Below are 23,305 nucleotides of genomic sequence, written 5' to 3' on the forward strand. Positions count from 1 at the left end.
TCAACAGGAAATGGATCTCTTCTGGCCACTCATATTTCAGCATTATAATGTCATAGACATTCAAAATTACATTAGTAATATAATCTGGCTGTACCTGCTTACAAAATTATAATGATTAAACTAGAATTACTGAATGAAAGTGAGATAAGGAAATATGACCAATAAAGAAGAAAGAAAAATGTTAATTATTCCTTATAGGCCTACCGAACTTATAGTGTTACACTAAAACATACATCAAAATTTTGGGGAAACATTTCTCACATCTAGAGAATAAAAAAAAGTAATGTAAATAAAGGTCCAAAAACGCTTCATTTTCTTGTCAAAACTCTGAACAACTGTGTTTATATTCTTTTACGCACAAGTTTCATTATCTTCAACAACAAAATCCGTTTCCTTATTTGCTATCCCCATGCACTTTTAACTAAAAGCTAAATCCTATTTGTTGTATTCTTCAATTAACTTTCTACTCATACTCAATATCTTCATATTCTTAGCCTAATAAGATCTGCTCATCGGCTCCATGCAGTCTCCAATCATCACTCTTCATCGTATTTTATCCCATACAGCTAAAGCTTGTTCTAAAATATTTTGAACAAGGTAGGAAATAAACAACACCACTGGCGTAACGTGAAATTCAGATGATACTTTGTCTTTAGTTTTCATTTTTGCAATTTATTATATTATATATATATATATATATATATATATATATATATATATATATACAGGGTGTATCAAAAATATGTGTACAAACGTCAGGCATGGGTTCCTTACACCAAAAGAAGGAAAAAAGTTCATATGAACATATGTCCCATAGTCCTTTGTTTCCCCGTTATTCATTTATTAATAAAAGTTTCAGTTCAACGGCCTTCGAGGTCCAACCTCAAAACTTCATTTCTTTATGCACTCATTCATAGAAGGCTGTGACTCGTTGTATCAGAAATGGACTGCAGATGGCGAAGTGTTGCCATGGAGACTTGTTTACATGTGTCATTTGTCATTAGTCTGTCTTCAACGTTGCAATTGTGAACGTGGAGTGAGTTAACATGTTTCGTTCAACCATGGCAGGACGGTATTCATTTCGTGAGCAGGCTGACATCATTTTTCTGTATGGTCGCGCGAATGGTAATGGACGCGAGGCTGTACGGCTGTATCAGATGGCGTTTCCAGACCGAAGACAACCGAATCATCAAAACTTTGTTGCTGTGTATCGTCGCGTTGCTGAGACAGGAACCGTTGCACCACAGACTGGTGATCGAGGAAGACCAAGAGTTGTTCGTACGCCGAACCTCGAAGAAGACATTTTACACTGTGTCGAAGACGATCCAGGTATCAGTACAAGACAATTGGCTGTGGCAACTGGTACATCACACAGTACAGCATTGAGGGTACTTCACGAGCAGCTCTTGTATCCGCAACGTGTGCAGAGCCTTTCGCCTGCCGATTATCCACCACGGGAGAACTTTTGCCGATGGTTTCTAGAACAAATAGCCAATCCATTGTTTGTCTCATCAGTTTTGTTTACAGACGAGGCAACGTTTGGGAGAGATGGAATTACCAATTTCCACATTGAACACGTATGGGCAGATCGTAATCCTCGTGCTGTATTTCAGGCTAGACATCAGCAACAATTTAGGATTAATGTGTGGGCTGGAATTGTAGGTGACTGTCTGGTAGGTCCATACGTTCTACCAGCACGTCTTACAGGTGCTATCTACAGGGACTTTCCAAAACACTCTTCCAGAATTACTGCACGAAGATGTGCCTCTGAACATAAGACAAAACATGTGGTTCATGCATGATGGGGCTCCAGCACATTTTAGTCGCCTTGTTCGAGATACACTGACTGGTGTCTACCATGATAGATGGATAGACAGAGGAGGACCAGTTCAATGGCCATCACGTTCTCCCGACCTCAGTCCTTTGGATTTTTATCTTTGGGGGCACCTTAAACAAATGGTTTATGGAGCAGACATCCCGGATCAAGAAACTCTTCATCGACGTGTCATGGAAGCCTGCGAAACATTCGACATCATCCCGGAGTATTTGAAAGGGTGCGACAGTCCATTCGACGAGTGCATGCATGTCTAGAAGCAAGAGCAGGACATTTCGAGCATTGGTTATGAGTTTTGTGTGTTGGCATATTATGAGTGTACCAATGTGTTGAACAGTTCCTAACGGGGAAACAAAGGATTATGGGACATATGTTCATATGAACTTTTTTCCTTCTTTTGGTGTAAGGAACCCATGCCTGAAGTTTGTACACGTATTTTGCATACACCCTGTATATATATATATATATATATATATATATATATATATGTATATAATTTGTTTCCAAAACCTGCTATTTCAGCTATTTCACTTTCAGTTATTTTTACAGGAAGAAGCTTTAAAATAAACGAGCCAATTTTGAATACGTATTCATTCTTATCTTAATTATATTTTATACCATTCTATGTCCTTAATGTACTAGAATACGTCACAGTTTCTCAATTAAAATATAAGGTAGTTGGTTTTGTCCTGAAAAAAAACATAAAATGGGAGGTTTAGGAAAAAGAATTCTTTTAAATATCATTTTCAGTGACAAATAGCAATATTTTGTCAAAAAATAACTTTACCATTGGAATAACAGTTTAAGATATATGTATATTATGTTATTCCTGGAGCACGTACCTCTTTGCTCTCCCAACTGGAACAATATAGAATAAATAATATCACAGCTCTACAAGAAACAAGATGGTTTAACACTAAACCTGTAGGAAGACAGAAAGCCAGATGGGAAGATGCCATACAAAATGATGCATTACAGATTCTAAGAATTAAAGACTGGAGGAGACGAGTTCGGGACAGAGAAGATTGGAGACATCGATTGAAGGAGGCCAAGGCTCAGAAGGGGCTGTAGCGCCATTACGGAATTTTATCTTCTTAAGTCAAAATCGGTTTTTGAGCAAAATGAAGGTTTTGCAATCAAACCATTAATATTTACTATATTCTGTGGTGTTTGGGTAAAGAGAGATAAGTCATAAAAATGAGTTCGGAGATAAATGAAAATTAAACTTGGAACCCTTATTACAAATAATTTTCTACACAAATAAAACACATCAACTGCTAGTATTCTTTGATTTTTGCACACACACGTGTATAATTTAACTTGTGTGTTCATCTGGGGAACAAAATTCCACCTGGACAAAAAACTGACTTGTACCCCTTTACCCGAACATCACAGATATAGTCTCTGATTGAGGTTCTAGCTGATATTTACATATGAAGAGTTCGCGGGTAAAACGATGAATGTCACATTTCTGTTAAGGATTAGATAATGATCTAATTGAGTCTATAACTGCAAGATGTAGTGCTGTTTCTATAGAAAATGAAGGAAAGGATTACTGTATACATGGTGATAATTCTCCTTTTTATCATTTTTCATAAGAACAATATTAAATTTCGCAGTGATCCATTGAATTAGATAATTACATCAACGTTAACAAAACTGTAACATTCATCGTTTCTCCCGCGAACTCTTCATATATTATCAGGCAGTACATTTCACTTGACGATATGTGTCAGAGGAAGAACAATTGTCCGTATAGACCTACATCTGGGGTGAGACTAAGAGGAAAGCAGAAAATAGGAAAGATGGGAGAATGCTAGGTTTGCAGTGAAAGACCTGTCCATGGGCAGTACACTTATGTATGTATCTGGAGTCTGATTAGTGTAATATGTAGCTAATCGGCGATGTATGCAATGGAGAGGAAAAGGAACTGGCCACCCTACACCATTACCTCATGGCCTAGTTGCCTCATAAATGGTGCCTTGTTAGCATCACAAATTCAGATCTGTCTTCGGACAGTTTACTAAACAACAACATATGATATAATATTGTATTGATCAAATAAGGTGAACTGAAATATGACTTTTGCTCAAATTCCCATAATTTTATAATGTATTTGATCTGAGTGAGTAACAATCGAGCACTTTAATCCAGAAATAAAAACACTTTTATTTCATTCAATTAAGTAATCATTAAGGTTCGGATAAAGCAGCTGTATCAAGATAGGCTGCTTAGCTGTATAAGATAGGGCCTTGATTTGCTTCACACTATGTAAACACTACCCCCTTCCACTAGCTAAAACTCTACCTGCTGGGAAGATCAGTGAATGGACAGTACAGGAACTGAATATACGTCGTCACTACTGTCGTCTGGGGGACACACGACAACTGGTTAATGTTTGTAAACAAAACGTACGGACCAAGGATGCCTATCCTGATACAGCTACTTTATCCGAACTTTGTAATTATAGTGATGTAGCTCATTAGCATACTGTAAGAGACAATACAATTTAGGACGATATGTGGATAGTCTCACATTTAGGATAAGTCATTAAGGGAAAGAGAAAAATAGTTATACTGTATTACATCGGATACATTTATTATCATAATATAAGTTTGATCTTCAGTCTTAAAATGGTACACTACATTACTGAATAACAATAGATATGTTTCAAATGTCCCCATTATGAATCCTACATGCAAGGTGATTGTAAATCCTATTCAAATGACCACAAAAGAAAACTAGATGAAGATAGTGCTAAGTTTAAATACAAACAATACGTACAGAAGATGAAGATAACAATAAATACGTTATTATGACTGCAAAATGGATATGCTAATCATGAGAATAGATACAAGGGCATGTAACAATATGAATAAATTATCAACAGTATAATGTTCAGAATGGTAGTGAGTGGAGTGTGAACAATGAACATAGATTTCACTTTCCTATAAATGAGAAAGTGGCATTCTAAAGTACGAATCAAATGCTAAAACATTCTGAAGCACAGATGAGTAAATACTAGTGAGATAATATACGTAAGTGTTGACTTGAAGTCCATGTCTAGAGTTACAGTTCTGGCCGGACCCATTTAATAATGTACACTTGCCATGACAGAGGATATAAATATTTGTTGCTCATATTAGTAAACGATTGAATTGCAAGCAATATATAATTGCACAAAACCTTTAGTGTCCTATATCCTATACATTGTATTTATTAAAACATCTAGTTCAGGGCTGGGCGTCGGGAGCGGAACTAGACTCTAAACGGGGACGCTTAATATTCATCCGTCCCTGAATCATCGCTGCGCGGTGTTCGGCGGGGAAGAAAGGGGATGAAGAGAAATCATATGGCTCCCCGTGAGAGAGTAGAATCCGCTCTTGCTGCCCAGCTCTGATCTAGTTCAATTAACTTGGTACTTGCTACAATGTTTGTCGAGTCTATTGTCATTTGTTTCTTTAACCCTGCTGCAACTTATAACTTAACATAGCTTTCAATGAAATGACAGAATAATAAAATTATTAAACTTTCAAATTAACTGAAAACATTAAGTGGTATAATATTTACAAAACTCTTAAAAGTGGCGTGATAACAGTGACGGGTCGTAAATAAAAACTATACTTGCTACAATTTACAACATTAAAATAATGAAAGATAGTTTTGTCAGAATATTATTATTATTATTATTATTATTATTATTATTATTATTATTATTATTATTATTATTATTATTGAATTAGATTCTGCGTCTCCAAAATATGTCTACAGATGTTTTAGAAAATAGACCTATATTAATAGTTAAATACTTGCGAAGATCTTTGAGAAATAAAAAGTGAATCAATCACATGCGCACGAAAAAATTAATCTCTTTTACAATTGTAAGAAAGAAAAGAAGAACGAAATTGATAAGTTTCTGTTGTGGGAGTGAGAAAAATGTATCTTCATACCTTGGAATAATAAATATCTGAATTAACGTACTGAGCGTCTGCACATATTAGAAGCAGTTGCCGCTGCGTAAGAAATATTTTTAAGGTTTTTAACAGATTGAAACCGTGAGAAATTTGACTCTTGTAAATACAGTAAAATGTAGAATATATTTTGTACAGTTATATGATATGTTGTTTATTGTACGTAGTCAAGTGTAGTTTATCTTTGTCTTTAATAGACAATGTGGTATGTTCCGAGTTAGTCCCAAGTTTTAAAAATATATAATGCATGTTCAGAAAAAATGAGGGAGCAGCTGGTTAGAGAAAGCATATAAACACGTGATATTATTCGTAAAGTATAGCTGGGAAGGTGAAACCTGAACCAAACATTTGCATGCGCAGTAGATCATAATTATGTCATCTCCTCTGTGGCAGCCGACGGAAGGGAGGCAGTGCCTTCCCTTCTGCGCGTGTTTGGCTCAGGTCTAGCAAACATTAGCATGCGCAGTAGACCATGATGACATCATCTCTATAGGGTCCGGAGGAAGGGAAACAGTGCCTTCACCTCTGCGCATGTTTCGCTCAGGTCTAATCTTCCAAGTTATACAAGAGGTTGTGAAATGGCAGCTATACGGTCACAAGTGTGCATTATGTGATGATGGGTTTTAATTCACTGGCGTAGCAAGTACTTAGTGGTAGCTAAATTCAGCTCCATGACCATAACTACCGAGGCTAAGGGCAGGGGCCTCGTGAGATATGAGGGGAGCGTGAGCATACGAGATGACGGGGGCGGCCACCACCTTGTGTACTGGCACGGCAACCTTCACGGGAGCGGCGGGATGTACTGCGTGTCCGGACTTCGAGACCACGGCGTTGAATCCGTTGTGGTGGTCAGCTGTATACTTGACAGTGCGGGTGGTGCCGTCGGGTTCAACCAAGCTGTAATAACCCTCCACTTTGTCGCCTACACGCTTCTCAGCCTGTTCCTTGATGTCATGAGTGTGTGTGTCCTTTACTCCGTACTTGAACTCGTAGTTAGCGGGGGCCTGCAACAAAACAATTTATAACATTAATTAAAATTTGTCTCCTTGGTTAATGCATAACGTCATCCAAAAGTCGCTTCAGTAATGTTTGTTGATGATTCAGAGTAGATTTGTAGTTGTTGACGTCTTTTTTCAATTGGTTATTATACGAAGCTTTATTAAGTGCTATGTTATCTAGCGTCTGAGTGAGATGAAAGTGATAATGCTAGCAAAATGAGTCCAAGGTACAGCGCAGAAATTTACCCAGCAATTGCTCCTAATGGGTTGAAAGAAATACGCGGAAAACCTCAACCAGGTAACTTGACAAAACCATAATTTGAAACTGGGCCCCCTCATTTCACGGTCAGATGCGCTAACCGTTACTCCACAGCGATGAACATTATTGTTGTGAATATATATATATGTATACACAAATGTATATGTTAAATGGCTGTTCGTTTGCTTGAAAATATGTTACAGTGGCGACGAGAATTTATAGATACAGTCACAACTACTTCAGTATCTATGAACCAGTCTGAATCATCATCAAATATTACATTCCTCCTTCACCGGTTAAGAATTACAATCAATTCAATGATATATTAGTCTATTAGAAGGCTTAATCTTCCTACTAGAACGCCTCAACGAAACCTCATTACGTCCATATTAAAGCATTGTCTCCTCTTCATTGTTAATGTCCTTGTCCTCAGAGTCAGCGACCCTTAATCCACGAGCCACACTTCATCTTTATCCTGATTACAATTACTCTGTTGACAACTTCTTCCTTAGCCCGATTATGAAGGCAACGTTTCAAGGTAGACAATTTTTTAGGCGTTCTACTAGAAAGGTTAAGCCTGCTCGTAGATTGCGATAGTATTTCATTTATTGTATTTTTTATCGCTTGAAGGAGGAATGTAATGTTTGTTGACAATTCAGAGTGATCAAGGTCAGGGGCGTACGGAAAGGGGTGTTACCGGGTTTGAACCCCTCCCCTTTAACTTAAAAAATTACATATTTAGATTTGAATATTTTTTTATCCATAATCGTTTACCCTTCTCTAATTCTTCACTGTCATAGAGTAACAAAATCTACATCGACATAAGGCATAGTCCTTCTACCCCTTCTTCAATATAATCCCTGTGCTTGGTGTTGCGGCACGTTCGAATTATAATAATTCTATCTTTATTATAGAGAGATCTACCGCCTAGTACCGACCTTGTAATAAAATGAAGCTGACACAATATGAAATTTAATCTTATTGTGAAACATATTGAAAAGGTTATTTTGACAGATTTACAGTCCAAATGTTTAATATTGTGCATTGTCGATCTTAAACTCATTTTAAGAGTAGTATTCACCTGTTCGTTAGAAATCTGATTTTATTTTGAAACTTTCGTTTAACATTTCGTGCATTTGACAGTTCATATTTCAATAATAATAATAATAATAATAATAATAATAATAATAATAATAATAATACACAAAATTTTAAATACCGATAATGTAAATTGTAAACAAAATTTTAATAATGACCCCCCCCCCCCATTGACAAAATTCTGCGTACGCCACTGATCATGGTTGTTGATATTGTTGATATGATTCTATCTACACGGATTGTATATGTTATATGGCTGTTCCTTTGCTTGAATAAATAATAGAAATATATTACAACATCAAACTTGAAAGCGTTATAAATTGTATAATATTCGTGATAAAAGAAAATATAAATATGACTGTCTTGAGTAAACAATGGCGTCAAAATATTGGGAATACTTCTGATGATCTCTTAATCAAGACACACCACTCTTTCTGTGACGTCATGCACAAAATTATGCAGAGATGTCATGGAATAGTCCCAATTTCTTGGGAAATAGCATCATTCAGGTGTTGTAGAGATGTTGAGTGTGCCACGAAAATTGTATCTTCAATATAACCTTACAACGAAAACTCAGCCGGATTCAGACTGGACATCGTGAAGGCTATATTTCTAGGAAGTGTCTACCGACGACACGTCAACAAAGATCCATGTAATCAATTGTTTTGTAAGGGTGTCAATGCACTGTATTCATTTTATTTGCGATTGTTACACTTAAGCTATTGTCATTTTCATGTCGCTAGTTATTCTAGTTTTGCCCGGTAATTATATATTTCTACAATGGAGAGCTAATGTGGCGTTACATATTGAGTTCCGTATTTTCCTTGAATAAAGCTTCTCAACATACTAATCAAGCTCACGATGAAAATTTACTAGAAAGATCCGCTGTTCTCAAATGATGAAAACAGTAACAGTGAGAAAATGAAGGATGAATCTCATACCAATAGCGCTGGCTCCAGCCGTAGAGGTGGAAAAATAAAAAGAATACAGGAGTTAATTGGTTAAGATAAACATACTATACATATTCTGATTGTCAGGAAAATAAGTTCGTGATATTCTAGCCAAATGTCTCACATGCAATTCACATGCAATAGCTGTAACAACTTCTACATCGGACAGACAGGGAGATCACTTCAAACACGTTACAAAGAACACATCACAGCCATAACCAAATCACACAACACTTCCACATACGCAGAACATATCACACACGCCAACCACGTATACAGTAACATAGACACAGACATGAAAATTCTACAAATCCAACCGAAAAATCAGAAACTAAATACATTAGAACAATGTGAAATATACAGACGCATAATAACACACCCAAAACAAATCCTCAATACACAACTGAATTTCAAAAACACACACATTATTTGACTCCACACTGCACAACACAAACGCATCCCACAACAAAACAACTGAAGAAACCGGAACATGCAAGAGCTTCACTAGTTCTGAAGATGGCTCCTACTAAGCTGAAACTATTCAAGAGAGAGAGAAATAAATCGTCCGGCCTTAATTAAGGATGACCACAAGGATCCGAAAATTAACAGCAAATAAAATATAATGAATTAATTATGAATGTAGTTATAAAAATAAAATATAATAATTAAACATAGTTGATTATCAATTATAAAATAAAATCTTAGAAGATGACTATAAAATTATACTTATAAATAAAAGATTTTATTTAAAATTAGCATATCCTTAATTAAGACCTTCTGAGTGGTATAAATGAAATTGTATAATCTGCAGGGAATCTTTAAGAGTTTGGGAGATGATTTTTTGAATTTCAAAAGATGGTACTGATAATTGTTTTAAAAAATTATATGTAACTTTTCGTAAAGAACTCCGAGCACCAAAAAATAAACCTGTCACTGACCAATTGAAGAGTGAGATGTTATACTTGTCACTAAGGTAGGGAATACAATGCTCATAAATGGCTCTCTTTTCATGATCAACCTGATGAGCTTGGTTTAGTTCTCTCTCCACGCGTATAGTTGGATCTATGATAATACCCTTTTGTTGTTGCCTGTTTATTGTTATTATATCCGCTCTTATGTGAGAGTCGTCTTCAGAAATACAGTGGACCTCTTCATAAACTTCCCAACTTATGAATTTATACATTCCTCATCGTTACTGAATACACTTTGTATTTTTTTTTTTATTTTAGTAGGTTATTTTACGACGCTTTATCAACATCTAGGTTATTTAGCGCCTGAATGAGATGAAGGTGATAATGCCGGCGAAATGAGTCCGGGGCCCAACACCGAAATTTACCCAGAATTTGCTCATATTGGATTGAAGGAAACCCCCGGAAAAAACCTCAACCAGGTAACCTGCCTCGACCGGGAATCGAACCCGGGCCACCTGGTTTCGCGGCCAGGCGCGCTAACCGTTACTCCACAGGTGTTGACAACACCCTTTGTAAAATTAATAATTTACATTGCTATATAAATCATAAGCGAATAATTATTCTTACATTCTATTCTCTCTCTGGAGTTAACATTTTGAAATTTGTCCGTTAATAGATTTCCTGTATGTCAAATGCGAGCAATAAGAAGGAATGAATCGGCTTGTTTATAATTGGGTAGGAAACCTAACGAATAAAAAGTAAGAAGAGCGAAAAAGAGAGGGGAAAGAGGAAGTGACATGAAATGAAAGGAAAAAAGAAGAAAATTGAGGACTGAGTAGGAAGAAAAATAGAAGAGACAAGAAGGATGGAAAAACGAGAAAAGGAAGAAAAGGAAAATAAGAAATGATGATGATGATGGTGATGATGATGATGATGATGATGATGATGATGATGATGATGATGATGATGATGTAACATACGATTATCCTTTGTTTATCGATATAATTTCCAGTTCACAGGAAGACTAGTTACTCACGTGATGTTCCACTTCCTTGATTACTGGCGCGTGCGCAATAGCTACAGGTGCGTGTGAAATCTGGAGAGCTGGTGCGTGTGAGATCTCAAGAGCTGGAGCGTGTGAGAGGGTAAGGGGCGCAACGGCCAGATGGCCGTAGCTTTCCTCGATGCCTGGCAGTGGTACGGCCTGGACGGCAATGGCCAGGGCTCCAAGGAGCGTGACAGCCTGCAAGAAATGACATCTTCTTCAGTACTAGTCTCCGATTGTATGTGGGCTATTCATTAACTAAAGATATAAATAACTATAACCGTATTTGTAGATATACATTGACAACTTCGGTCATTGGCGTAAGCATCCACAATTATGAATAAAGATAAGCCGACAGAATCCCTTTACGTCTGCATGAGCAGGGCTAGCTTTCTCTGTTACTTACGAGGTCTTAGATTTTTCAAATGAAAAATACGTAGTAACACTTTTGAATGAATGAAGTGCATTTATTGATACATAATTATACAAACTCATGTAGGTACACAAGGTCCTTCGCACCAGCCTATATTCGTGCTATAACTACCAAATTTATATTTATTATTTGAATTATTTATTGCAATTTTAATAGGGGATTGAATACAATATATATGTTCCATTGTGTTTTTTTTTCTTCTATATCTTACATTTATTGTATTTTTATTATTTTTCTGAAATTTGATATGAAAATATATTAGTTATAATTGTGATAATTAATGATAACGGTAGTAATAATAACAATTATTATTGTTTTACTATTTTATTATTAGTAGTATTCTTTTGTTTTCTTTGAAAATGCAAACTGTGCATACCCTGGGTAGTTACAAATATTAACATAGCGGGATTCGGACTATTGTTTAAAACGTGAGTTACTAATGTGGAATAATATATGAAACACTTAAGAAATGTTGAATAGTATTTAATGTAAAATTATTACCTTATATCAGAGCTGCATATTATGAGAATATTGCATAGTTCATATTACTTTCTGTAATTATTAATTGTTACATATTTTTTCTTTGCTTTAGTGAGACAAAATCAGTTCTGACATTAGGAATGAATTTACAATAATGCTTTATATATCCATTGCTGACAACTGCAAAAATAAAAATGGTAGTATTCTGATGCTTGTAATAATTATTGGTAAAGGCATGTAGACAACAATGAAACTTAATTTGCTAAAACCTTAAAATTTCCAATATATTTTAACTTCTATTCATTTATTAGGCCTAAATAAAAAAGCTAATTTTTATTGTTCTATCAACAGAGACAAAGGCATTGGGCCTAATAACGAATTTTGTTGACTCACGTTTTATGAACTGTCGGAAATCGAAAGTACGATTTGGAGCAATTTGTAATGCTGTAGTCACAATTATAAACAGCACACATACACCCTGACATTTTAACACAGCACTAATTAATAAAACTATTAACTAGCCCAGCAACAATATACATTGCAGTTGATTACAGCTTGTTTCGCGAGTATGTCCACACCGGTAGGTAGGTAGCAGCACCGGCGTCGTTCGCACGCAAAACAGCTAGCTATCCGATATTATTATAGTAGGGGAATTCGGGGGAATATGGGCACTTGGGGAATATGGACACGTGGGGAATATGGGCAATATTACGGGGAAGTCGGGGGAATATGGGCACCTTAGTACTATTTCGGGTGCAATATTTCTCGATTTTTTTTCTAATAATTAATTTTACAGCTGGGATATGTTTCTGAACAATTTAGCTATATTATATACGAATCCTGACTGCTTACTCCTAAACGTATGCAAGTAAAACTGAAAAATGTAAGTTAATGTGTTTTGCCCATATTCCCCCGAGTGTGGGGGTAAAATGGGCATTAATGATGTGAATCACAATCAACTGAAAGAAGTGAAAAAAAAAACACTTAAAATACTTGAAAATATAACTGTATGAACTGTATTGTATATTGTATATGCAATTTGTGATGGTGACTGCGTAAGGTCTTTGGCAGATGATGTGACTCTTTGGCGATGAATGACGTTTGGAGATTCTAAGACATTTGAATCAGTGGAAGGACTGCTCGTTGAAGTACACCTTACTGACAGCAGGCAGCTGTTCTTTCAGTCATTATCGTCCTCATTTCTTTTATAATGATACTTGGAGGAAAGTAATTCAGTGCTGCATTGAAGCCGGCCACAAGGGTAATGATTTCTCCCTTTTGTTTAGGGTAAATGCAATGCACCACTTTGTGTTCTTTGGGTGCAATGACATCTTTCGCTCTTGTAATAATTTGTAGGCCATTTTAATCAAGATTGAAGAGTTATTTTTATGAAGTTTAGTGCTTGCCCATATTCCCCGAACATTAGCGCCCATATTACCCCGACATGTAGGGTTCACTTTCAACAGTTGGCTCTACCGTAAACTATTCACAAAACAACGTCTGACGCAATAGAACGGCAGTTCAAGATGTGTATTCTGTATGTATACTATTAGATTTTAACTATTTTCTAAAGTTCATGTGTAATCTATTGCATATAACATATCTAAAATAAGTATTGTGAAATTTTAGTATACTTTGAAGTCAATAATCACTTTTAGATGGCTGTTTTAACAACATTACGAGACAATACTGCACAGCGCGCTTCCCACAGCAACCATTACGATACTCTCACTTTATACTAACCGTTATTAGCGAAGAAACATAATTCGTTGCAAGAGTTTAGACATGAAAACGTAATATTGCCCATATTCCCCACGTGTCCATATTCCCCAAGTGCCCATATTCCCCCGAATTCCCCTACTATAATAATACCGGATAGCTAGCTGTTTTGCGTGCGAACGACGCCGGTGCTGCTACCTACCTACCTACCTACCGGTGTGGACATACTCGCGAAACAAGCTGTAATCAACTGCAATGTATATTGTTGCTGGGCTAGTTAATAGTTTTATTAATTAGTGCTGTGTTAAAATGTCAGGGTGTGTATGTGCTGTTTATAATTGTGACTACAGCATTACAAACTGCTCCAAATCGTACTTTCGATTTCCGACAGTTCATAAAACGTGAGTTAACAAAATTCGTTATTAGGCCTAATGCCTTTGTCTCTGTGTTGATAGAACAATAAAAATTAGCTTTTTTATTTAGGCCTAATAAATGAATAGAAGTTAAATATATATTGGAATTTTAAGGCTTTAGCAAATTAAGTTTCATTGTTGTCTACATGCCTTTACCAATAATTATTACAAGCATCAGAATACTACCATTTTTATTTTTGCAGTTGTCAGCAATGGATATATAAAGCGTTATTGTAAATTCATTCCTAATGTCAGAACTGATTTTGTCTCACTAAAGCAAAGAAAAAATATGTAACAATTAATTACAGAAAGTAATATGAAGTGTGCAATATTCTCATAATATGCAGCTCTGATATAAGGTAATAATTTTACATTAAATACTATTCAACATTTCTTAAGTGTTTCATATATTATTCCACATTAGTAACTCACGTTTTAAACAATAGTCCGAATCCCGCTATGTTAGTATTTGTAACTACCCAGGATATGCACAGTTTGCATTTTCAAAGAAAACAAAAGAATACTACTAATAATAAAATAGTAAAACGATAATAATTGTTATTATTACTACCGTTATCATTAATTATCACAATTACAACTAATATAATTTCATATCAAATTTCAGAAAAATAATAAAAATAAAATAAATGTAAGATATGGAAGAAAAAAACACAATGGAACATATATATTGTATCCAATCCCTTATTAAAATTGCAATAAATAATTCAAATAATAAATATAAATGTAAGACATAAAAAATATATACACACGCAATAAAAAAACAAACATATAGAAAAAACACACAATAAATTATTAAGAATATTATCCCCTAATTAGCTTATTTCCTCAGTGTTAATATTACCCATTGCAATACTAATAAATAACTCTTCGTTGTTTATGTTTATATTTATGAACACAAATGTATTTCAGTAAGGCGTTTTTGTTTCATTTTGTAAATAATCTCGCAACACCCCTCATCTCTTCATATGACCCCTGGGGAGGGTGCCACCCACACTTTGGTAACCTCTGGTCTATACTGCTCCAAACTATGCATGACAGATGTACAAAGACAGTAATAGAGGTGCATAGTATCAAAGTTAGACAACTCCATTTTTTGCGATTTTTAGATATCGATTGTTTCTCATAGAATGTTGTATGCTGAATGGGATTCTGGAACTGTTTAGATTAAAAAAACGGACAGAACAGAGCGAAAATAGCACTTAATTGTGCGCTTTAGAATCAAAATGTAGACAATTCCACTGTGGCTTGGTTTCGAATTAGGACAATTCCTTCAGTAGCCAATTAGAATCCCATATTCTTAACACCTTTTCCCATCACGCATTGCGAATCCAACATGGCTGATTGTTTATATAATCGGTTTGTGAATGAATAAGTACTGTTTTACGTAAATTTGCTTTGAAACCGAGTTAGAAGAGACTCAGATTCAAAAATAGACAATTTAACTTTAAATATGGCTTCGTTTGGTTTGCAAAACATACAACTCCACTTTTAATATGGCTTCATTTGGTTTCAAAAACAGACAACTTCATGACTTAGTTTCAGAGATTGACAACTCCACATTTTAAACTTAAATTGCGACCTGAATATTAATTTTAATCACATTTTGAGGATGAAAAAATGTTTCTATGACCCATGAGAATGTTTTAAAAATATACGTATAACGGTGACATTGGTTTCCAAGGATCTAGTTTTTCGCCTCTCCTGTAAAAGAAGCAAAAGTGAAGTCGTCCAACTTTGATAATGTATTCTGTAAGACACTGATTCTTTACCAGGGACTCGCGGCCTTCTGGAAATCCATGGAGCAGTTTATGGGGAGGTCGCGAACATTATTATTATTATTATTATTATTATTATTATTATTATTATTATTATTATTATTATTATTGAATGTATTATTGTGTACTAGTATTATTATTACTATAATAATAATAATAATAATAATAATAATAATACTTACTTAATTATGGCTTTTAAGAAACCCGGAGGTTCATTGCCGCCCTCACGTAAGCCCGCCAGCGGTCCCTATCCTGTGCAAGATTAATCCAGTCTCCATCATCATATCCCACCTCCCTCAAATCCATTTTAATATTTTCCTCCCATCTACGTCGCGGCCTCCCCAAAGGTATCTTTTCCTCCGGTCTCCCAACTAACACTCTATATGCATTTCTGGATTCACCCATACGTGCTACATGCCCTGCCCATCTCAAACGTCTGGATTTAATGTTCCTAATTATGTCAGGCGAAGAATATAATGCGTGTAGTTCTACGTTGTGTAATAATAATAATAATAATAATAATAATAATAATAATAATAATAATAATTTTCAAGTTCTATAATAGTACATTATGCAACGAGCCTATAATGGTAGTAATTAAGACGCGAGTATGTTTGTTTATGAAATGAGCGCAAGCGAGGTTCATAATTTTCATACGAGCGTCTTAATTACCATAATAGGCAAGTTTCATACGACTTTTTATGCTCGACCATATTTTTAACTTGAAATTATTCATAAGTATTCATGTTATGGTTATGTGAGGAGCGGAACTGACCTGAATTGTGAGATATGCGCAGGCGCGAAAGTATTGATTTTTTCCGAGGCACGAATGTCATTGACTTTGATATAATCTAGAGAATAACATGAACATTAGGCTTGATATAACCTGGAAATTGATTTAGAATTGAAAAACGAGATGACAAATTGAATTTATTTGAATATTATTTACAATTAACGCTAATTATTATAGTAACAGAACATAACCTTCTGCGACAGTATTGGATTTCCAGCCTCCGTGACTTTTCGCTAATTGTCTTTCGATTGCATATCCGAGAATAATCGATACTTGTGGTTTTATAATGGTACAATGATGATTTCTCATTGGCTGAACAACTGAATTATAATGAATAGGTGTACTTTAATGAGGTGCATTAAAGGGCTACTACCAGGTGTATAATTACTATATTTCAGCATGGTCGAGCATAAAACATTAAACATATGACTAATTTGCATTAAATGAAAGCATTATAATATCCTTTTCTTTTTAAATTAACACCAAAATTCACATTAATATGTTCTACATTCTACTCTACACCTTAGACCAAGGGACCGCGCTAGAGTAATATGAGTGAAAGGGGGAAGGGACCTCATCATCCAAAAGTTTGAGTAACACTGCTATAAAATATAACAATAATATAATTTTATTTAAAACTATACAAATGTTCATAAACTTCGAAAATGAAATTATTGTCTCGGGCCATGTTAAACTGTGTAGAGCAGAGGAGATATGATTTTTTGCAGTGAGTTTATAATTTCCACCATTTTCCTTATAAATCTCAACGTAGGCGAACTTTACTTTAAGAATCTCTGCTCTCAGGAAATATCTAGGAAACGCACAAGTTTGCACAACGAGGAACTCGGCAGTTTACATTGTTCCCCTAGCGTGGCATTGTTCACTTTAAGACGTTCTGGTAGGTTGGTTTTATGGATCGGATGAAGATATTAATAGTTGTGCACTCGAAGAGGAAAGTGTCTTGCATGTTATTATAAAAGACTGAAATCCTACAGGCGGATATGAAGAACAATACATGTCTTCAAGACTGACCTAGTAACGTAGACTGAAATATAAAAGTATACGCAAGAATCCAACATGAAATACTTCATCTACTCGTAACATTATAGCTTAGAGATAATTGTTTTACCAGCGGTATTATCACAAGACACCGGGAGTGGTCTATGCAATTTTTATGGACAAAATGAATTTTTAAAATATTCAAGTTCTTCTCGTCTTTTTATTCAACTATTACTTCATTAAATGTATACATCTTATTTCGACCTTTTTTGGGTCATTCTCAGAACTGGTCGTTGTTGACCTTGGTCTTGAGTCACGAAAACACACCCCGACGAAATTCTCAACACACAACTCAATTTCAGAAGACACACACTCTTTAATTCTACATTACACCACACGAACACACCCTCACAGGAAACAAAATAAGAGGCACCAAGGCCAACAACGATCAGTTCTGAGGATGACCCAAAAAAAGGTCGAAACGTGTAAACAAGGTACGTTAGAATTTAACACAAGAAAGTCTTATCATACATATTCCGAAATGTTATATAGGCCTATCTGAAATCCTTCGTACTTTAAACCGTTAAATAGAGGTAATATCACCACTCATCTAAACTTAATAGACTTTGTTGTAAATAGTCGCACACTATCTAAAGAACTGAATCAACTTTTTTCTAAAAGTTCTTATTCCGAAATTACAATAGCTATCAGATCTCCATTAAATTGATTTATTCCAAGAATAGGGTCTTTTCAAAAGTGCTGTGAATATTGTGAAGCTTCTGTACATCTTAATAATTGTATGTGTAATACCAGACGAATATGATAGAATTCTTAACAGATTTTAGCAAGAAGTGAAAAAAGCCCTTTCAGAAATGACTGGTAATGGAATAAAGCCCTTTCGGAAATGACCGATTCCATGAGATGCTATACCTATCATCTCATTGTCTGAACAGCCTCTGTACTTTAAACGAGGCCTTTTTACTAAAAACTTCAATTTTTTATTAATTAATAATGCTCCCCTATTCTGAGTTTTCTCTCCAACCAAATATTACTCGATACATTCGTCTTAAAATATATATTTCACATGACCATTTTCAAATATAACATGAATATTGTGTATGTACAACGTTGAAATTCAATCCTTTAATTAAATTTCTTCATATTTTCTATCTTCTGCATCTTCATCTGTCATCGAAATTGATTGTTGAACGTTGAGGTTCCAAATAGTTATAAGTCGACCTCTTCCTTTCCTTCCTTAAACTTGCCATTTTGTGCACCGTCTTTGGTATTCTAGTATCTTCTATCCGTTTACATAATGCCCATACCATACAAACTACAAGTACGAAGCACAATCAAAAGATGTACGCCCTTGGAAACGACAGCTGAGTTTTTAATTAATATCCTTTATGATTTTAATAAGAAAACTTACATTAAAACTATAATCTGTTGACGATTAAATTGCCGTAATTTAAAAAATGAAGATACCCTCCAACTCATACCCTGCAAGAACATTAAATGTTTCCGAGCTTCTATCTGTCTTCCCAATGAAGGAGTCTGGTTATAATTTCGAAACTCTGGACGTTTCTACGTCTATCATGCGGTTGAAAACCCAAAATATCTCAACATCAACAAAAAATTACGTTTTAACGATTCGTTTGATATTTCAAAAGGCTAGAAAAGAAATAACTTAGAGTCTAGGAGTATCTTACATTGCAGCACATATGCATTCAGAATGTGTGCTAATCGCTTATTGATATTTTCAAATTGTTGAGAAACCGTTTTCGAACAATTAGTTCAAAAATAATGTTTCAGAATAAATTAAATAAACGCTTATCAGCTCCGATTTTCTGTAGGTATGCTATCTCAGTATTGATTAATAAACGTACTGTTTGCCGAAAAATAGAGAGATCCGGTGAAATATAGAACAATTTCCCTCCCTCTCTTTTGTTTTCATCTTTTTCTACTGAAGTAATGACAGCTTAGTCAGTTTCTTTCGCTTCTACATACCATTAAAACTTGTACATATTTTAGTAACAAGATATGTTACTGTTCGTTCAACAAAGAGGCAAATTCACAATCAGTGAGGGTTTTTGCCAGTTTGAGAGTATAAAACGGGCGTTGCGAACAGGATGAAGAAAACTATAGAGATGGAAGAAATTTTAATAATAATAATAATAGTAATAGTATTAATAATAATAATAATAATAATAATAATAATAATAATAATAATAATAATAATAATGAGAGATATTGCTTCAAAAGCGATCGTACTGCAACAGGTCTCAAAAATGATTGGGTGAACTGTAGTCTCTAAGAAACATCAGATGATCTTAGCTAAGTTACCAAACATCTCTTCGACATTCAAGCAGCAGACTTATTTTTTTGGTTATTCAGAAGAAGATGAGCGGAAATATTGTGACCTTCGTGATTGTGGGTGCTCATTATGATAAACATCACTCATATAATCATTCCATAATCAGATTATTAATCATGCTGAAAACGTAAGTGACAATAAGAAAATATGAATTATAGTGGTCACAGAATATCTCCGAGCCTGATGACCGTTACGATAACGATTTCGATCCCTGAAAGAGGATTTGCGGGAGAAAGGGACAATAACATTATCAGTATGAAAAAAAATCCTTCACACTGCTGAAATTAACAACATCCGCTCACTGTAACTGTAACTGTGTGCAACACTGTAACTCAACATACACGCATGAAAATCCGCGCTACAGAATCGTATATTTGTTTCTCCTAATTTTGCCCTCTCTTTTCTCTAACATAGGGCAGCTCAAAGTTATTTTGCGTCCAATGTAAAGGACATTAATTATTATAATAAAGTAGTTATTGATTAGCTATAATTCCTTAACCTAGAACGAATTGAATCGCACTTTTTAGAAAGGAACTAAGTCAAAATTTGCTACTTTTCAGGAGAGCATAAGAACATTTTTCCATGCACATACAGAAGAATAAAATATTTAAGACTTACATTATATAAAGATAATATGGGATTGAATTTAATGATAACAGACTTTTGAAGAAAATTTTGTGCTACAGTGGTATACATAAATTTCAAAATTTGAGACTTAGTTCCTTTCTTCACTGGAAATTGTTTTTGAAAGAACAAAATAAATGGACTAAGTTAACAACATTTATTCAACACAGATCTACATGTATTTTGATTAAATTTTCATGTTACAAGTTTTAAAATAATATTATGAATCAAAAAATTCATTCAAAATGGACATGTTTCATAAAAAAATTAACACATCTGAAATGACTAGTGAGTCTCAGTCATGGTGCGCCAGGACCTGTGTAGTAGAATATGAAAAGATTTCTTCGTAAAATGCTTCAGTATTTTCATCACTGACGTACCTCATTAGTTTTTTAATGTCTTCAATCTTTTGGGCATTGATGGGAACTTTTTCTTCTGGATATGCCTTTGTTAGTTCAGTGTCAAACTCGTAAATTCCCCCTCCCAAGGTGAAACCTATTGCTTATATAACTCTTGATGTATGGGCGAGCTTCTACAATGCCAGGACGTTCTGAGGTGTATGTGAATTCCTTTCATATAGAGGGTGTGAAATGAACCTTTCTCTCACGAGAATTCTTTGAAGTTTCTTCCGATATGGTATTTTTTTTTTAAATTTAGGCCATCATATTATCAAAGTTACTGATGAGTTTTTCAGAGTCCATTTTGTACGGTTGTTTGTATTGTTGTCTGTATAAACATGTTTCGTACGCAAGTCTAACAATATACCAAAAATTAATGTACCATAACAGAGTTACAAACGCTATGTTGTCATGTTTTCGATGTCCAAACGGTGAAGAAAAGCACTAACTTCCTGACTTATTTCTTTTCTTTACCGTAGCACAAACATCACGGTGATGTTAGAGACAAATGGAAAGGTCTGACTAAGTTCCTTTCTTCTCCAATCAATGTGTCTTGGAAGTAGTAATCATTTGGCTAATAAAAACAAAAATGGCAAAATTTGACTTAGTTCCTTTCTAAAAAGTGCGATTCAATTGTAATTAATAGAAATGCTTAACTTTTCACTTGCTAAGCACAAGAACAATGACCAACAATTGATGAAATCTGCACATTTATTAATGAATAGAATCGCTATTGCGTCAGATAATGTAAGCATTCGTACCACAAACGTACTTCCCCTTGCCATTTTATCTCGCGCTTCTCTTCTGAGTAACAAAGAATGTGAAGCTTGTCTACTCTTTCAACTCTACTCCGGACTATTTCGAATTATTTAATTAATACCGCCAATCCTTATATTTACCTTAAAATACTGTACTTATTTTAGAATCTTCTACGACATATTATATCCTGTGACAGTGACATATTGGTTACGCTGATGTGATTTGTTTTGTATGAATGTGGAACGTTGTGCTTTTACCGCTTTTATGGACATCCCTACTACGTAATGTTACTTTCGCAATGATACTGAAATATGTAGGCTTACACAAGTCGGATTTATACATTTATGAGTCAATTTAATACTTAAAATTACTGCTCTTGTGAGGACAATGAAAATCCCATTTACTTCGACTATTATATTAAAATTTAAAGAATTTATATTTATACATATATTAGAAATAATAATAATAATATATGCTTAACAAAAATTTTCTCTACACTTTACAACCCTTCTGTCATTTACCACCTTTCTTCACTTCAAATTATGTGGGCTTAAGTTCTTTATACTATAGCTGAAGAGAAACGTGAAGAACTTCATTGAGTCCATATCTGACTACATGACGTGCCAGAGAATTATTGACAATTTTAAAGAACGTTTATGCTCGACCATGCCGAAATGTAGTAATTATACACCTGGTAGCAGTCCTTTAATGCATGTCATTAAAGTACACCACTATTCATTAAAGTTCAGGTTTTTTATTATTCTCGGATATGCAATCGAAAGACGAGGGAAACGTCAATTTCGAGCTATGAACAAGATCACTTCCGATCTTCTGTCAGATACAAATAAAATGAATATTTCTGAATAATTTCAAGTTAGAAATATGGTCGAGCATAAAAAGTCGTATGAAACTTGCCTATAATGGTAATTAAGACGCTCGTATGAAAATTATGAAACTCGCTTGCGCTCGTTTCATAAACAAACATACTTGCGTCTTAATTACTATCATTATAGGCTCGTTGCATAATGTACTATTAAATCATTGTATTGCCATTCGCGGTGGTCATTCTGAAAATGTTATTCATCGTGCATGAATCTCCCATGTCCTGTTTTTAAACATGTGCAGCACTGTTGCCAACATATCGCTTTACAATCTCGCTAACTTTTCAACAAAAAGTAGCCAAATCTCTCCAAAGTTTGTTAAAAGATCCCCAGAAATGTCGCTAAAATTAAGAATAAATGTCACTAAATAGAAATAAGAGAAACATACATATGCGAAGAAAAATATAATTTCCTCGTCGTCACCCTCTTCTGCGGAGTCTGGTTGTATTGTTGACGGCTGTGATGTTGAGGTGGAAGGTGTGGGAACAGCTGATTGTGAATACACTGCACTTTCTGGCAAATTGTAAGTGTGGAAATTTTCACTCAAGCGTTTGACCATAATTGTTTTTG

At 34.8% G+C, this 23,305-nt stretch overlaps 1 protein-coding gene across 1 annotated transcript in view; it reads right to left on the bottom strand.

Moving 5' to 3' along the window:
• Positions 1–4,415: 4,415 nt before the first annotated feature.
• The window catches only part of LOC138716211 (cuticle protein 7-like), a 28,838-nt gene continuing 9,948 nt past the window's right edge, over positions 4,416–23,305 (bottom strand). Inside the window, exons 2-3 of the mRNA XM_069849046.1 lie at positions 11,058–11,264; positions 4,416–6,809 (exon numbers count right to left, since the gene is read on the bottom strand). Of these exons, the coding sequence (XP_069705147.1) occupies positions 6,453–6,809; positions 11,058–11,264 (564 nt within the window). The 3' untranslated portion in view covers positions 4,416–6,452. The remainder of the gene's footprint in view (positions 6,810–11,057; positions 11,265–23,305) is intronic.

Source organism: Periplaneta americana, chromosome 16 (genome assembly GCF_040183065.1).
Source record: "Periplaneta americana isolate PAMFEO1 chromosome 16, P.americana_PAMFEO1_priV1, whole genome shotgun sequence".
Taxonomy (NCBI): Eukaryota; Metazoa; Arthropoda; class Insecta; order Blattodea; family Blattidae; genus Periplaneta; species Periplaneta americana.